At 50.4% G+C, this 16499-nt stretch overlaps 9 protein-coding genes across 9 annotated transcripts; 2 read left to right on the forward strand and 7 right to left on the reverse strand.

Annotated features, from left to right (window-relative positions):
* Positions 1–525: 525 nt before the first annotated feature.
* On the reverse strand, positions 526–2271 carry GNI_122540 (putative periplasmic beta-glucosidase; the record flags this gene model as incomplete). Its single annotated transcript, XM_011133580.1, has 1 exon — positions 526–2271. The coding sequence occupies one exon, from the start codon at positions 2269–2271 to the stop codon at positions 526–528; it is 1746 nt and encodes a 581-aa protein (XP_011131882.1).
* Positions 2272–2339: 68 nt separating this feature from the next.
* Positions 2340–3080, reverse strand: GNI_122550 (glycoside hydrolase family 3 domain protein; the record flags this gene model as incomplete). The annotated part of the gene is made up of 1 exon (XM_011133581.1): positions 2340–3080. One exon carries the CDS (start codon positions 3078–3080, stop codon positions 2340–2342), a length of 741 nt encoding a protein of 246 aa, XP_011131883.1.
* A 182-nt stretch (positions 3081–3262) lies between these two features.
* GNI_122560 (RNA recognition motif protein) lies at positions 3263–5544 on the reverse strand (the record flags this gene model as incomplete). The annotated part of the gene is made up of 2 exons (XM_011133582.1): positions 3263–5117; positions 5246–5544. 2 exons carry the CDS (start codon positions 5542–5544, stop codon positions 3263–3265), a joined length of 2154 nt encoding a protein of 717 aa, XP_011131884.1.
* A 71-nt stretch (positions 5545–5615) lies between these two features.
* GNI_122570 (hypothetical protein) lies at positions 5616–6611 on the forward strand (the record flags this gene model as incomplete). The annotated part of the gene is made up of 2 exons (XM_011133583.1): positions 5616–6170; positions 6207–6611. The coding sequence occupies 2 exons, from the start codon at positions 5616–5618 to the stop codon at positions 6609–6611; spliced, it is 960 nt and encodes a 319-aa protein (XP_011131885.1).
* A 104-nt stretch (positions 6612–6715) lies between these two features.
* Positions 6716–8896, reverse strand: GNI_122580 (catalase; the record flags this gene model as incomplete). Its single annotated transcript, XM_011133584.1, has 1 exon — positions 6716–8896. One exon carries the CDS (start codon positions 8894–8896, stop codon positions 6716–6718), a length of 2181 nt encoding a protein of 726 aa, XP_011131886.1.
* Positions 8897–8955: 59 nt separating this feature from the next.
* Positions 8956–10143, reverse strand: GNI_122590 (hypothetical protein; the record flags this gene model as incomplete). The annotated part of the gene is made up of 1 exon (XM_011133585.1): positions 8956–10143. One exon carries the CDS (start codon positions 10141–10143, stop codon positions 8956–8958), a length of 1188 nt encoding a protein of 395 aa, XP_011131887.1.
* Positions 10144–10939: 796 nt separating this feature from the next.
* GNI_122600 (putative U3 small nucleolar ribonucleoprotein) lies at positions 10940–11887 on the reverse strand (the record flags this gene model as incomplete). The annotated part of the gene is made up of 1 exon (XM_011133586.1): positions 10940–11887. One exon carries the CDS (start codon positions 11885–11887, stop codon positions 10940–10942), a length of 948 nt encoding a protein of 315 aa, XP_011131888.1.
* A 244-nt stretch (positions 11888–12131) lies between these two features.
* On the reverse strand, positions 12132–12716 carry GNI_122610 (putative 40S ribosomal protein S5; the record flags this gene model as incomplete). The annotated part of the gene is made up of 1 exon (XM_011133587.1): positions 12132–12716. The coding sequence occupies one exon, from the start codon at positions 12714–12716 to the stop codon at positions 12132–12134; it is 585 nt and encodes a 194-aa protein (XP_011131889.1).
* Positions 12717–13099: 383 nt separating this feature from the next.
* On the forward strand, positions 13100–14969 carry GNI_122620 (putative transmembrane protein; the record flags this gene model as incomplete). The annotated part of the gene is made up of 3 exons (XM_011133588.1): positions 13100–13172; positions 13445–14661; positions 14718–14969. 3 exons carry the CDS (start codon positions 13100–13102, stop codon positions 14967–14969), a joined length of 1542 nt encoding a protein of 513 aa, XP_011131890.1.
* Between the last annotated feature and the right edge of the window lie 1530 nt (positions 14970–16499).

The following is a 16499-nucleotide window of genomic DNA, read 5'->3' on the forward strand; positions in this document are numbered from 1 at the left end:
TTCCACAAAATCAATACAAGCTGCCATAAGAACGATAAGCACTGACATCAACGTTTTTGTAACCACCCAATGCATCCAAGAGGAGAATAACAAGAAGCCTCGTCTAGTCCATAAACCAAAATAACTCAGCGGTGGCCTCAGAGTTTAAGTCAGCGGTGATTTCGGAGTTAGGATCAAAAAACAACCAAACGTAAGATAAAGAAAGAACCAAATCATCTAGCAGTGGTATGCAGACACCAATCCGGCACCAATCCGGTGGGGAGTAAGAAAGTGCAAAATCGCGCGCACCACGTCAAGAAAGCGTGTTGTATCTTACAAAAGAATTTTTTTTTCTTTTCTGGAGGTGGCGGGTTTCTAGCAGTAACTACAAAACACTAGCAGTAAACACGAACTACGACATGTTGGTGGCTCAGGAGATAACAAATTGCTATAATAAAAATGACTGAAAAAAATCGTCGCTTGTACACTTCGCAAAATCGGTACAAGCGAGTAGTATTGATTGATATGCGGTCTTTCCCTATACTCTCAATTCTTCACTTTGACAACAATACCATTTTTGATGTCTCCGGCTTCACTAGAGTCGTGTACGACGTAGATGTAATACGTACCTTCTTCCACAGTGTAGTTCAGTTGTCCGTTGTAGTATCCGAAGGCGTCGGCCGCATTCATTGTGATCTTGATAGACTTGGAGGTGTCTTTGCTGGCGAACTCTACGCGCTGGAATTCCTTCAGTTTCTTCACCGGAGGTGACATAGTGCTAGTGGCTTGGTGAATGTAGACTTGGACAACTTCGCCTTCGGCCAAATCAAGGTGGTCGCCGCTTCGTTTGACGGTGGCGGAAATGGTGAATGTTCCATCACCGGTGACAGTTTCCTTGTCAATGCTTACATCTGAGATTTCAAATTGGTTGTAGCTAAGTCCGAACCCAAAGGGGAAGAGAGGTACTACCTTTTCATCGAGGTAGCGTGAGAAGAACTTGTCAGTCAACGGGTTGTAAATACCATCTTCCATTCCTGTGGGCATCATGCGACCCGAGGGGCGTTTGGAATGATATACCGGTATCTGTCCTTCCGAACGGGGGAATGAAACTGGCAGACGTCCGCTAGGAACCGCGGCTCCGAACACCATGTCGAAAATCGCCGGACCTGCCATGGATCCCGGAGCCCAAGTTAGCAGGATAGCGTCTACATTCGCAGCCTCCCATGTGATGATATTAGGACGGCCGATGTTGAGAATAAGGACCAACTTCGTTGCGGGGTCTGCTGCAGTACGGACGTCTTTCACCAACTGCGCCTGCGTAAGAGGCAACTCTAAATGAGCTCGGGCAGTAGACTCTCCGTTCTGAACGAACGACTCACCTACCACCATGAAAATCGTGTTAAAGCGCTTCGGGTCAGCCTTAATTAAATCCAATACTTCCTTGTTCGCCGCAATATCAGTGTCATCTAACTCGCCATCATTCGGAGTTGAGTCGTATATCTGATTCCAACCTTTACGGTACTGCCAGTTACAACCAGTATCAGTAATAGTGTCATCTGAGTCCGCCAATTTACAACCAAACCGCAGGTCGATCTCCCTGGTAATAGTATGTTGCCTGGGAGTCATTTCCGGATCCAGGTACAACCCGGCCCAAGACCCCATTAGGTCGTCAGGGAAGTCGGCCATGCGACCAATAAGCAAGAATTCTCTATCGTCTCCATCAGCGGGAGCCGTCAGAGGCAGTGTATTATCCTTGTTGACCAGCAGTACAGAAGACTTGATAGCCGCTTGTCGAGACACCTCTAGATGCTCATCTGTGAACCACACGGTGCTCCACAACTTATCGCGATCTTCCGTCAGGGCCAACCCTCCATGCTCGAACAGCCCGATGTCCTGCTTCACCTTTAGCACTCGTTTGCAAGACAGATTCACAACGTCCTCAACTGTTCGCCCGTTCGGGAGCACGACGTCCTTGTACTTTCGTAACTTGTCGTAGTACCCGTCCGCCATATCCATGTCCACCCCAGCATACAAACCCTGCATAGCGGCATTCTCCGGATGATCGGCATCACTCACATTATGGTGGCTCAACTCCATGATTGCACCATAGTCCGAGACCGTGAAACCCCGGAACCCGAACATACCTCTGATAATGTCTTCGTGTACTTCGCGATACGCGTGCATCGGCACCCCGTTCAGCAAATTGAACGAAGACATGGTCGTGTACGCTCCCGCCTCGATGGCCGCCTTGTATGGTAACAAATATTCATTATGCAACTTGTACCACGACATGTCAGCTTCTTGGTACTCAACCGCCCCTTCTCCAGCACCATAAGCCGCGACGTGTTTCACACATGAGACTACGCCGTTGTCTTGTAACCCTTGACCACAGCTGCACCGAGACGACCACTGAGTAGCGGGTCCTCCCCAAAGCCCTCACTCATACGACCCCATCGTGCGTCCCGTGTCAAGTCGACCATGGGCGCGAATGCCCAGTACAGTCCTCCGGCTGCAGCTTCTCCGGCTGCGATAGCTGTTGCTTCCTCTACCATGGCTGGGTCCCAGGAGGAAGCCATGCCCAGGTTTACGGGGAAGATTGTCTTAAATCCATGGAGTATATCATAACCCATAAGCAAGGGCACACCCGTTGCCTCCTTGGCTGCCTTCTGAGCCATGTTCAAGAAGGTCAGGTTCAAGACATTGAGCATCGAACCCACCATACCCTGCTGAATAAGTGTCATCCAAGCGTCATCGCTACCGTCGATGATAGGGGGACCAGTCAGGTCGCCGATGGCGTATTGAATCGTCTGACCAAGTCGTTGCTCGTACGACATCCCATCATATATCTTCTGCACGTCGCTGTTCAACTTTATGTTGGGCAGCTCGTCTGCCACGCCGTCATAGTACTTGTGCAACCCCGTAGTACGACCGTCTTGAGGTACCTCTGCATTCTGATAGACCGTCACGGTCGTAGTCTTGTCATCATCATCAGACTTACCCCATAACACACCGAACACAATCGCCAGCGTGGTAGCCACCAACAGTAAAAAACCCAACAACCAGTTCAGCTTCTTCTCACGAGAGGCAGAATCAGATGACATTGTAACCGGCCTAATCTAATCTATTAACAGGCTTAAGTGGTTTTATGTTTTGTCTTCGAAGGACTGTCTCCGATGTGTGTCTCCATAGCCTGTACTACAGACCATTTTTTCTTGGTTCACTCCCAGGTTCACTGCAGACAAGGGCGGCAATTTATGCGCGAGAGTTAGGCGGTACAAAAACATTACTCCTCCATATCTTCCTCTTCCTTGTTTACATCGGCATCGAAGTCGATCTTGGCTTCGGCTGTGGGAGGGAGCGGTGGCGGGGGTAGGGAGGGGTTGAAGAGAGCGTTGGCGGCCGCAGTTGCGGCTGCTCGATTTTCATCTTTTTCCCGACGTTCGTATTCGTCGACCTCCTTAAGCTTCTGCGGGATGTGCGCACCAAGAGCCGGATTGTAGGTAGTGCTGCCTTGCTTGCAGCGGTTAGGTTGCAGGTTTTCCAAAGTCAGCCGTCTCTCCAACCATACCCGTTCATCGAGGAAGTGTACCTCGGCCGGCCTTGAACCGAAGAGGCGACCATGAAGCTCCTTCCGCGTCCGACAGGCATCTTCGACTGTGGCGAACTCTACAAAGCACCAGCCTTCCAGCATCTCTTCCCCAGTCGCCGCTTTGTCGGTTGCGGCTTTGCCTGTAAGAGCTTTGTCTGTGAGAGCTGGCGGTTTCCCAATGGCAGTGGAATTAGCCCCGGTAGCTACGGCGCCTGAGACCAAAGTGCTAGATGTTATGTTGGATTGCGGCATGGCGGAAACGTCTGTGGAAAGGCCACCAGGTCGTACAAGCAACTGGTCGATGACCTTTCCGGTCAGCTTGCACTGGATCCTGATATCTTCGTATACATCTCGGTACAACTCATCCGTTGTCCCCACCTCGTCCGGGGTGGCAATAGCTACGAAATACAACACTCTGGTAGGCACTATCAGTGAATCGGGCTGCATAGGTACATGTTTTTTAACACTGTTTCTTATCACGTGATGTAACAATAGCATCAGCAACTCGTCGGAAGCCAACGCCTTGTCACCATTTCGAATCAAACACGGATCTCGACCCGCCAAGGTAAGTTGATGGTTCCGGACTAAGTCTTCCAAAGCCATCCGGTCAACAGGAGAATGGTATTCGAACACACAGATACCCTCTTCTGAGGGAAGACCCATAATCTCTTCCATAGCCCGGTCTGCCAACGATTCCGTGGCCCGGTTTGTTAATGATTCCATAAGGCGGTCCGATTCTGGCTGTGGAAGCTCTTGGCCCGCCTTGCCGCCCGTGATGGTATTCTCCTGACTACTGTCCTCCCCTTTGCTATTCTCCTGACTGGCTTGAGCTACATTCATGCTCCGAGTATTGCTTTCATTCTGGCTCTCCTCCTTCTTTATACTATTGGCGTCATGCTTGAACTTTCGCCGTTTCTTCCCATGGTCTGCTTGATTCTTTCTAGTTATATACAGAGAGAGTACTCTCCTCATTGCGATAAGGGAAGGCATTCCGAAGTGTACAGCAAACTTTAGAGAGCCCAAGGTAGTCAATAATTCTAGCAACCTTGTCTCTGGGAGTATATCTGGAGTGGGTAGGTTTCTAAGGACCAATACGTTGGGCTGGGTCTTTACTACTGTGTTGGGGTAGCTGGCTACTATAGGACCCATACGACTTGTAGTCTCATTAAACGCAGGCCCGAGTACCTCACAAGGCGCAGATACATTAAGTGGCACGCCAGTCAGCATCCCCCTAACTACCTGGGACGTGCTAGGCATCGTGATCCTCCTTGCTATCTCCAAACTGGTCAAGACATCTGGATATGCTTTTGTCCGACTTATCTGCAGGCGAGAACCAAAGCAAGAAACACCATTCAGCATCATGCAGTTGTTAGCCTCTTCCATTGTTCGCAACTCAATTGTCGCGTAAGAGCCATCCAACGAAAAATGACTTCGAAGCACCGGACTACCTGCTATCACATTACCCTTCAATGCTATCAATGCAGCAGATAAGAAGTCTGATAAAGAAGCAGCATCTATGTTCGGAGGCAAATTCGTCACATCCAATTCACTACAAGAAAATTGATATACAGAAAGGGAGGATTACTTGACTATCCGACACAAGACTCAGCGGCTCGGGCTGCGACAAAGAATCTCCTGTCAGGACAACAGTTACTTTTGCCTTCGCTTTCTGCTTACCGCGTCTGTCTCACAATTTCGTCCGGTAAACCTAATTGCTGGGTTAACATATGAAGCTTGCTACTAGACAACGCCGCATCCATTGGGTTCACCGGTAATGGAGTCACCATCGAAGTCATAGCTGGAACAACTCCGCCCGCCGGAGCTGCGCTCACAACAGGCCCGGAAAATCCGGCGGCTGGAGTGCTTGAAGCTTGCGAATCATCTTTAACACTCCAACCTGACTTCCTTTTCCTTTTCTTCGGTGGTTCTTGTATACTACTATTCTCCTCCTGCTTTATTGTGCTATCGTCGTTCATTCTAATTTGCCCGCTTTAAAAATCATGCAGTGTTATCGCGCGCGCGTGTTTGATCGAACAAGCGATTTTTAATGCAACTGCTCACTTGGCTCTCCTGGGCAGTCATTACGCCTCGGCTGGCCCCAGCAAAGCCGCTGAAAATATCTGAATTGATTGAGCACGCCAAACAAAGCAAAGCGGATGTGGAGCAGCTTCAACTCGAATTGCCGTATGGTAACCTACGAGCAGCAGGCAAAGTGGACGAAAAACCGTTGAAATCGAGCTCAAAGCACATCCACGAAAAATGGGAGTCGCTCTGGGCCGACGGAGCAGTTCCGCAGCGACTGGCCCCAAACCGATATAGAGGCGCCGTCGTCACCCCAACCACCAGAGTTGGAGACATTCCTCGAACCCCTGTATTTGAAGGAGTCGCCGTGACTTGGGACTGCGGCAATGGCATATCTTTGGTACAAGAGTTTTCTTTCGGCAACCAGGTTGCTCAAGCTGGCATGTACGTGGATAATTTTGGATCTAGTTACGGCGTTGCGGGACTCATATTCGACTACAGCGTCGCGGGTCAAGAAAAATGTCCGATTGCAACCCCAGCGCAAGCAAACAGTGGCAAGCACAATCAAACATTTATTGCAGTAAGTGGTTTGGTCCATCTGATTTCTTTTTCGTAGTGGCGCCGAGTTGTCGGAGCACAAGACACATTAGTTGGAAAGGTCTACTCCGCATCTGGACACAAAGCTATTCCTACTGGACAGCTCCGGGTCTTGGTCAACAATTCGAATACTCCAGATTTCGTTCCGGTTCAGATTATGGCAGACCCGGGTCTACCCAAACCTGTCTTCGCAGCGATTCCATTGGGTGGTGCTTCCTTGCGGGAAATTGCATCGTCGTCATCGGCTGTCGAAGTAGAAACCGTGCCGCCCCACCGAAGCTTGGTACTCGACTTCGATGCTCATCAACTGGCAAAGGACACTGAACACTTGGACGTGGAGGAACAAATGGAACCTGCCTGGAACGAAGAACTATTAGAGGAATTTGCATCTGCCGACTTTTACGACTTGGGCATTGATCTCTAGATATGGGTTTCCAGGCTTCGGGAGCGGGGCCCAGGCTTCCGGGGCGGGGCCCAGGCTTCGGGGGCGGGGTCCAGGCTTCGGGGATAGGGTTTCGCCATTGATGTCTAGGCGTCGATCTCTTCGGCCTTGGGTTGTCTGCTCCACACGCGGTGCTGGCAAAGGGCTTTAATAAAGGCGTCGCTGACTGCACTGAATTCAGGCGCAATCAGGATACCTTCGTCGGCGGGCAATCCTAGCGCTTGAAGAGTTTCGGTGGGATCTTGCAGAATCACAATTGGTTTCAGGTGCTTGAACGCCTGTTTAATGAAAATTCGGGTCACTGAATCCTGGACCGGTGACTGGCATGCAGGTATGCAGACGGCATCGAACATGAAAGAAGGAAGGGCTTCTTCGCTGGCATCGGTCACAATCTCGGAGTCGTCGTCGGCTGTGTACGTTATGCGTTTCGGGCCAAGCGTGAGTGCCGTGATTTGGTTTTTCGAGGCGAAAGTTTGGATGTCTTTGACCTGTGAGGCGCGCGAGCCGTCTCGGACGAGGATGCCGATTTTTCTGCCAACCGGCCGTTTCGGCAAGTATGACATTTGGCTGAGTGAGGCTTGCGGGGTGAGTGTCGGGACCGCGGCGGTGGGTGGCGTTACTTTGATACCAAGTTGCGCGGCGACTGCCTCGGCCAGTGCGAGGTCCACGGGCGCCAGCATTTTGTCCACGGCCCGTTGGACAATCCACGGCCGTGTCACTTTGCTTAATTCGAATGTAAACGCCGACTCAAGATGTTTCTTTTCAGGTATTGAGAAGCTTTGGTAGAAGAGCCGCGGCTGCGAATAGTGATCCTGGAAGCCCCTAGGCTTTGCCCTGACGAGCAAGTTCTTGACGAAAGCAGGCATTTCCCCAGTTAGAACACTTGGGGCAGTTTCCATAGGGGTCACCATTGGAGGCGTCACCGCCGGTGCAGTTGTGGACATCTGTTCGTCCAGCTGGGGAGCCTCATGTTTCAGGGGCCCACCTAGAGAGTTCGGCTCATAGTTGGCTTGTCCCTTGTCCACAACCTGCCTGTGGAACCCGTCTCTTTGGAAATTGTTCACGGTGGCGCACTTGGGTCTGTTGATGGGGATCTCGTGAAAATTAGGTCCGCCGAGCCGCGTAATTTGTGTGTCGGTATAGCTGAAGAGCCTGCCTTGGAGAAGAGGGTCGTTAGAGAAATCGATTCCTGGTATGCGGTGGGCAGTACAGAAGGCTACTTGCTCTGTCTCTGCAAAGAAGTTATCAGGGTTCTTGTCAAGTACCATCTTGCCCAGAGGCCTGATTGGCACAAGTTCGGTGGGAACCAGCTTGGTGGGGTCAAGGAGATCGATGAGGACAGAATCGTCAGGTCCTGAAGCAGGTACACGGATGAGATCTTCGTTAAAGACCTGGACGCCGAGCTCGAATTCAGGATATGCTCCGGCCTCGATATTTTCGAACAGGGATCTTCTGTGGAAGTCAGGGTCAGCACCTGCGACCTTGAGTGCTTCATCCCACAGCAGGGAGCAGACGCCAGTCTGTACGGGTGTCCAATGGAATTTGACGAACACGGATACTCCTGCTTGGTTGATAAACCTAAAGGTGTGAACACCGAAGCCCTGCATGTGCGCAAAAGACTTGGGAATACCTCGGTCAGACATTGCCCAAAAGACTGCGTGGGTCGATTCTGGCGAAAGGGACACAAAGTCCCAGAACGAGTCATGTGCGGAGGATCCGGTAGGTATATCGTTTTGCGGGTTTCCTTTGAGAGCGTGGACGAAATCGGGGAACTTGATGGCGTCCTGGATGAAGAAGACGGGAGCATTGTTCCCTACCAGGTCCCAGTTGCCCTGAGTGGTGTAAAACTTGGTGGCGAAGCCTCTAATGTCTCGAACGGTGTCGCTGGAGCCCCTTGAGCCTTGAACGGTGGAGAAGCGAACGAACACGGGTGTTCTAAGTCGAGGCTGAGAGAGGAATTGTGCGGAAGTGAGGTCTGAATGGTCGGCGTATGACTCGAAGTATCCGTGTGCTCCGGCTCCTCGGGCGTGCACAACGCGTTCGGGTATGCGTTCGTGGTCAAAGTGCGTGAGCTTCTCGCGCAGAATCTGGTCCTGGAGTAACACAGGACCACGGCTATGTTCCCCTTTGAGTGAGTCGCTGGCGTCCGAGAAGGGGATGGGACACCCCTGATTGGTGGTCGTCATTGGCGGCGCCATGGCGGTAGCTGGTACTGTGTTCTCGCCGCATCTTGGTCGTTTCTGACCGGACAACGAGGATTCAGACATCAGTAGCGTTTTGTCTGGCGCTCTCTTAGGTGTATTTGCAAAAGGGTTAGGACGTCGGGTTAAAGATTTTGGTTAGTTGTTTTTATGAGATCCATAAACGTCTGAAATGTCATGGGGCCTAAATCGAACGTCTGGTTAGCACCAGAGATCTCTAGAGGTTGAAGACAGTCGAGCAGATCGGGGGCCACGATCTTGCCGGGTTTGACTCTGATATGATTGAGATGTTCTAGTACTTCAAAGTTTTGTCTCAACGTGTCAAGGACATTATGGATTGAATTTCTTTTGAATTGGATCAATTGTTTAACCACCCATTCGACCTTGTGTTGTCTCGTACTGCGAGTGATTCTCGGTTGTGGTTTCAGGTCAATTTGTTTTCCCTTCATCGGTTCCGACTTTGTAGATTTGGCAGTCTTGTGTGGCGTCCTGTTGTTATTTTTGATAGGTGTTTTTTTGATAGGTGTTTTTTTAACAGGTGTCCTTTGAGTGACGATTTTGGTTGTCTTTATAGTTGTCTTTCTGGGAGGTGTCTGGGCAGGTGTTGTCGGGCAAACCTTCTTGGCATTGGTAGTAGGCGGCGTTCCTTGTTCTTCGTCTGTAGAGTGCCTTTGGCGGATAACATGGCGGAGGAGATTGGGTCCTCGAGAAAGTTGCCTTGGGGGTGAGTGTATCAAAGTTCCTTGTGCATCTTGAAGAACTCTTTCTGTATCGGCGGTAGGGGAAGTGGTGTTATCTGAACTTGATGCGTCGTCTGTGACAAAACCATCACTTTCACTTTCAGATTCTAGATCGGCACGATATCCTGCTGATGAGCGTTCCAAATTTAACCTAGGCTCACCGAGAAGATAAAGAAATTCCACCTTATTCGATTTACGTAATAATGAATTTATCTCGTACCGGAAATCCATATGCGTATGAGCATTCCCTACCAAATAATGTTCTAATCTTGATAATCTCCACAACGCGATCTGTGCCTCAAAAAATAGAGAATCTGTGAACAGCACTAAAAGTAAACTCATCTGCCCACCTTCTTTCCGATCTTCTCGCACGTATCCAATCAAATCTTGCACCAGATCTTGACAAACCGGATGATCTGATGACTCAATTATTATCACAACAAACTCTCTAGATCGACTTTTCAAACAACGACTCTCCAATGGGGCTCCGAATCTTCGTTTCAATTCAACCCTTACAGACGAACTCCTATATCTTGTAGAATTTGGATTAACATGAATCACTAAAATAAACATTCTTTATGGTCGTATCCCCCCCCCCCGTAAGGTCGTATCCCCCCCCCCGTAAGATCGTATCCCCCCCCGTAAGATCGTATCCCCCCCGTAAGATCGTATCCCCAACTACGGTCGTATCCTCCTTACAGTCGTATGATTTGCAAGGTTCATTCCGAAGCAAATGTTTTCTAAATGAGATGGATAACAACTTCTTGCTACCCTCTCCTCCTATAACCAAGATACCCTTGTTCTCCAGCTGAAGTGTCCACTCAGAGAAAGATGCCTCTAACTTTCGATGTGCCGCAACGACCAATTCGTGGTCGGTGACAGCAATGTTTACCAGAAATGTTCCCGGTAATGATTCACAAGACCATTCCGGTAGGAACTGCCAAATTTTTTCACGATTCTGAATCAAGTAGATACAATGATAAATTATTAGATACCTTCTTAGTCGGTTGTTCTATTATGTCCAATAAAGTCTTTAGAGCTTTATCCCGATCTTGATTAACTTCAGAAGAGGTCGTCCCAGTACCAACGAAAGAAATTGTCGTCGTTTCTTTGACGTCCATGGTCAGGCACAGTGAGTGCTTTCAATCACAGGTACTTTTTGAGTCACTTTACGAGTCGTTTTACAAGTCGTTTTACGAGTTGCTTTGTGAGTGCAATTTTTTTTAAGACGGAAAATAGACCGGGTGAAAAAAATATGTTGCCCTAAAGATTACGCCATCCTGAGTTCCCGCATTGTAATCCTAGGGAGACAACCCGATCCCCACGGGTGGGAGCGCAGACGACAATCCCCCCTCCCCCCCATGGATGGTCATAAATTTTGTGTGCCCAGAATTTTGGCGGATTTTCTGACATAGTAACTTCTTTGCCATTCGATATCAGCATATTTTTGTCCTGGAATTCCTCGGATGATTTTGAAAGGTTCCAATGTAAATCTTGGCCCTTGTTCATCAAGGTCTATATTCTCCAGCAGTGAATCTTTTTGTGATGTTGTCATGTCTTTAAGAGCAGGATCATGTTGTCGGAATTTTCGTAATGTTGAGTTGCTGAGAATTGTATGATGCCGGACATAGATAACATCATTACCAAGATTGATGAAGCTAATAACCCGAGTATCTTGATCGTCAATTGTTGATGGTTTAGGGAAAATGAATTTTAGTATTCTCATGATTCGATGCCCAATCTGTCCGTCGAAATTATGGAAGATCAAATGTGGTAGAGCTTGTTTCATTTTTGGTGGTTTCTCGGATAGGTCACTTCTCAGCATTAATTGCCGTATAGTGAAATGAGCAGTGGGCCCGTATGGCAAATGTGATATGACCATTAATGTAGGTCTACCTTCGCCATCACTTCCTGAAAATTGTATATAGTCCGTACATCCTTGGGCTTTGCATAACTCCATTAACTCTTCTTCATTCATCTGACCTCGGTTGACTCGTGTACTGTTCGGAACCATCAATGCAAATTCTTTTGCGAATCGAATACAAGGACCTGTAGGCTTCTGACTAGTAGTTATCAAGATTCGAGGGTCATACGTACCACACAATCGGTACTCATCGTCAATTACACAATCATTGCCATCCGCTACTATCATATTTCCATTGGGTAGTTCCGTGCCACGCAAGTCCGAAGGAATCGGCTTATTTGTATCCAGGGCTTCCCGTAAACGTTTAACATCCCCCAAACGCTTGTTGGCTTCCTCCACATTCCTCTTCCGATTCAAGTACTCTCGTAACTGACGCTGCTGCTGGCGCAACATCCCGGGGAAAAAAATATACGTCGCTGTCGGCTGACTAAACAATCAAGTCAACAGTCTAAGTGGGGTTGCTGAAATCCGGCGTTCAGGAGCACCACTACAACTAGACGGGTACATCGATAGGTACATCGATAGGTCCATCAACAGTGATGCTGGTGATGCTGGTGATGTTGGTAATGCTGGCAGAGGCGTAATAGATATGTGGGTCGGTTTGATGCACGGGCTGGTATGGTTGAGGCAAAAAATCTTAACGATTGAATTTGGCTACGCGTTCGATTTCGTCCTTCTTCTTGATGGCATAAGAGTTGGCCGATTCCTTAGAGCAGTTGACGATTTCGTCCGCCAAGCACTCGGCAATGGACTTGCCGGCATGGAAGGCCGCGTTACGGGCGCCCTGAGTGATGAGGTAGATGGCCTGGTTGACCCTTCGGAGGGGGGACACATCCACGGCTTGTCTGCGGACGACACCAGCAGAACCGATTCTAGTGGCGTCTTCACGGCAACCTCCCTTGCGTACGGCGTCCACAAGAACCTGGATAGGGTTCTTTTCCGTAGTGAGAGAAATCAGGGCAAAGGAGTCCTTGACGATACGGATGGCCTTCATCTTCTTGCCGTTGTTGCGCCCGTGCATCATCAGAGAGTTAACCAACCTCTCCACAACGGGGCACTGGGCCTTGCGGAAACGCTTCTTGTTCCAACGACCGGCAGAATGCGGGGTATACACGGTACCCTTGTTCTGCACGCTAATGTAGTCAACCAAGGACAGGTCGCTACATTCAACGTCCTCGAAGGAATACAAACCAAACAGCTTTATGCTCTGAGTTGATGTCATCTACAACCAAATACATGTCCACCTCCGCACGCGTGTGTGTCCCTCCGCACGTGTGTGTGTCCCTCCGCACGCGTGTGTGCGTCCCAAGCGACCCTTTCTGTGTGTGTTATGGCCTACCCTCTGCCGTCGAAGCCGACCTCAAATTAATTTCAACCGGGACCAAAAAAGCGCCGTTTTGCTGCAGCTATTCCAACCTGTGTGCGGGTACCCATCCCCGCTTCGCGCCAGCCCCTCCCGCACCCTGCAACCGCTCTCGAGACCCAACTATGGCCCCTGGGTTCGGTCCGGCCGGCGATACTATCCGCATCTGGGGGTAAACTGCAGTCGCGATGCAACACCACACGAGAGGAAATGAAGGTGCATGCTGCCACGCTTAAAGCACCATGACCACAGCACCTCAATTATTCGTCGAGGTCAAAGGATATCTGGAACTGGTTAACACGGTGGATGAGAAAGGTATGCCTTATTGCCCGGGGCCGCGTGTTTTTTCCCACCCGTTCTTTCGCTTTTTAGCCGCCACCTTCACAATGGTGCTGGCGTTCCCAGAAAGCTTCCCAGACAAGCGGGACACAAACAAGCGGGGCTGGGATGGGTTCACAGTCCTCATGCACCTACACTGCCGCACGTGTGTGCTGCTGGCGTCGGTCGCGCTCTATTACGGGTGGTGTGTGCTTGCAAATGTTCTTGGGTGCGCCTTGGTGTGCTTAAGATAAGTGAATGTTTGTTAGGTAACTATACTGACGAGAAGCCGTTGCTGACGAAGTTGATAAATGCTCCTCCACCGATGACGAAGGAGGAGGCGGAGGCGACTCGGAAGGAGGCGGAGGATGCGCGGAAAGCTGAGGAGGAGGCGAAAGCGGAGGCAGAGCGTGTGAAGCAGGAGTCTGAAAAGGCGGCTGCGGAGTTGGAGAAGAAGGCGACTGAGCAAGGCGCGAAGCACAAGCAGGCTTTGGAGAGGGTGCGGAAGGACGAGGCTGCGTTGAAGGAGGAGAAGGCGGAGTTTGAGAAACAGAAAGTTGAGTTGGAGAAGGCGAAGAAGCAGACGGAGGCGGAGGTACGGAAGCAGAAGGCGGTTTCGGATGTAGAGATTGCCAAGCTGAAGAACGAGTTGAAGGCCGCGAAGGGTGCTGCAGACAAGAAATTGGAAGAGGCGGTGAAAAAGCAAGAAGCTAAGGCGGAAACGGAAAAAAGGGCGGCGGCAGAGCTGAAACGCATGGCCGATCAACAGGTGGAGCAGTTGAAGCAGGACCTACAAGAGCTACGGACCAACTTCGACAAGCTCAAGGAGGAGGCCGAGGCGGCTAAAAAGGCGGAGGCCGAGGCGACTAAAAAGGCGGAGGCCGAGGCGGCCAAGCGAGCGCAATCTTCCGCTCCGGGGAGCAGTTTAGCGCAGCCGACAGAGGGCGACATGTTTGAACAGCTCAGCTCAGGCGCCGATTCGATAGCTACGGATCAACCTGCCGGCGACTCGGCAGGAGCAAATAACGTAGAACGACTGCTGGCTGAACACGAGTCGTGGCGCAAACAATTTTTGGGGCAGAAGGCCATCGAAGTAGGAATGCCGGACAGCGTGAATAACACAGTGACAGTCATTGAGCAAACCCTAGCTGTTCGAGGACAGGAAAGATACCCAGCCAAGTCTCACTTTGTTCGCACAAAAGATGATGAACTAGTTTATCGCACGGCCATGAAGTCCGACCCCAAGACGAAGGAAGCCCTTCTCAAGATGCTTAGCGATAAAAAATTCAGTGCCAGACAGTATAAACCCAATGTCGACGACTACATCACAGGACGATTGGCCAACAAGCAAATCCCTCGTCCCGGTCTATCTGCACCGGGTCAAGCAGGCTTGACCAATCAAGCAGGCGTTATCGAATCGCGAAGGACAAGACATGCCGAGCAAATCCCCAGCCACTCCACCGCCGGTGGGAGCGGGCGAGGCTCCGTCAGAGCTCAGTCCGCCCACAACCCTCCGGCACGACCTAGATCTAAAACGCATAGTGCAATTGGATGGCTATGCAAAGAATGCTGCAACTGCGGGTCATCACCGGCCTCGCCCCCGTCCTGACAGTGGCCTTGATAGTGGAAGGACTACATAGCGTGCGACTGCGCGCAATGAGGTGTGTGCACACACTCATAGGATGTGTGGCTCATAGGATGCACGACGTGGGTGAAGGCTACGATTATGTCAGACGCTGGCTACGTCGTCAGAAGGTGGCTCATTATAAAGAGCCCCTTATAAAGGGCCAATGATCATGAACAGTATTTTAAAAAATAGACCAGCGAGACCTCAAGTTCGATTTAGCCCACCGTTTCCACAGGTCGTAGTCCAGAGGTCCAGGAGATGGGAATTGTCTGGTGTAGTGGGGCCAGGCCGAGGTCCCTCTACCCTCTTCTAGAATAACAGTTTCTCGGCTGGTGGCATCATCAGTATCGTGCCGGATGTTTCGTGTATGCCGGAGAGGTTCAGTCCCCGGCCAATGGTTCCTGGCGTCATCTAACCGCAACCGTTTGTCCGCCCTCTCGTTACCCTGTGCGGGGAGTACCCGAGCGAGGGGAGGCGAGCTTGAGGGAATGCCATCAGGGCCGAAGCTCGGTAACCGCCCGAACCAGCACGGCCGGCCGGCGCGGTTCGCTCTATGATGACAGAGTGGTAGGTGATTTAAGAGACGATTGCCGGGGGAAGAACTGGCGGAGCTTGAGATAGATGCGTGAAGCTCCATCGGAGTCAAAAATGTCGGAGTTGCCCTTCGACGTTTGGCTCTTGACATCAGGTCGTGGTCAGGTCCTCGCCGTCTTCTCATGCGACGAACTGACATGAGCAACAAGACAAAGGGCAGCACAGCTGCGAAAATGGTTAGCGCCAGAGTGGTTTCTGGCCTGCGAGGCAAATAACACACATCCCATGTTCCTGATGCAAGGGAACCCTTCCATGTTAACATGGAAGGGTTCCATTGTTTTTGTTCAAGGGCATTATCACGAGCCTGATAGAATCCATTAAAAATCGGCCAGACCACGGCCATCATATACCACGTCTTGCGTTCGGCCAACATCTCGTACATTCAAAAAATAATTGGTGTCTGCTGCACCACCTCGTACCACACAACTGAGACAAAACACTTCACACAGAAAAATAGCGCGGCGGTTTTTTGGTTACAAAAATTTGCGAGCAAACTCTTCCGATGAGATTCGTATTGTCAGTGATAGATGCGCGACTGATGGACTCCACGATGGAGACTTCAATTCACAAGGACCAAACAGCCGGTTGTACAGATTACCTCATGAAGTACTAACCACTACCCCATATGGTCCAATAAAGATTCTGGATGATAACTCAGCTGGTGGTTCTTGTTAGCCAGTTGAATCCGAGTTCAGTACAACACCTCACGTTTAGCTGACTATTTGAGTTACGAACCCGTAAGGTGAAGTGAGTTGCCGTAAGGTGAGGTGAGAGGGCCGAGGGCAATGTAATGCCTGGTTTGTAAACGCGTTCAAACACATTTTGTATATGTATTTTAGTTGTAATAATTTGGTTAATTGTTCTTGTCTAATATTGTTGTAAGAACTATCTCTCTCTGTGAATGAAGTTAGATATTGAGGAGTGTGCTAGCCGTCAAGCGGGCTGCCTTGCCGGTCGGGCTGCCTTGCCGGTCGGGCTGCCTTGCCGGTCGGGCTGCCTTGCCGGTCGGGCTGCCTTGCCGGTCGGGCTGCCTTGACGGTCGGGCTGCCTTGCCGGTCGGGCTGCCTTGACGGTCGGGCTGCCTTGCTGGTCGGGCTGCCTTG

This window comes from Gregarina niphandrodes (assembly GCF_000223845.1).
Source record: "Gregarina niphandrodes unplaced genomic scaffold scaffold00029, whole genome shotgun sequence".
In the NCBI taxonomy this organism is placed as follows: Eukaryota; Apicomplexa; class Conoidasida; order Eugregarinorida; family Gregarinidae; genus Gregarina; species Gregarina niphandrodes.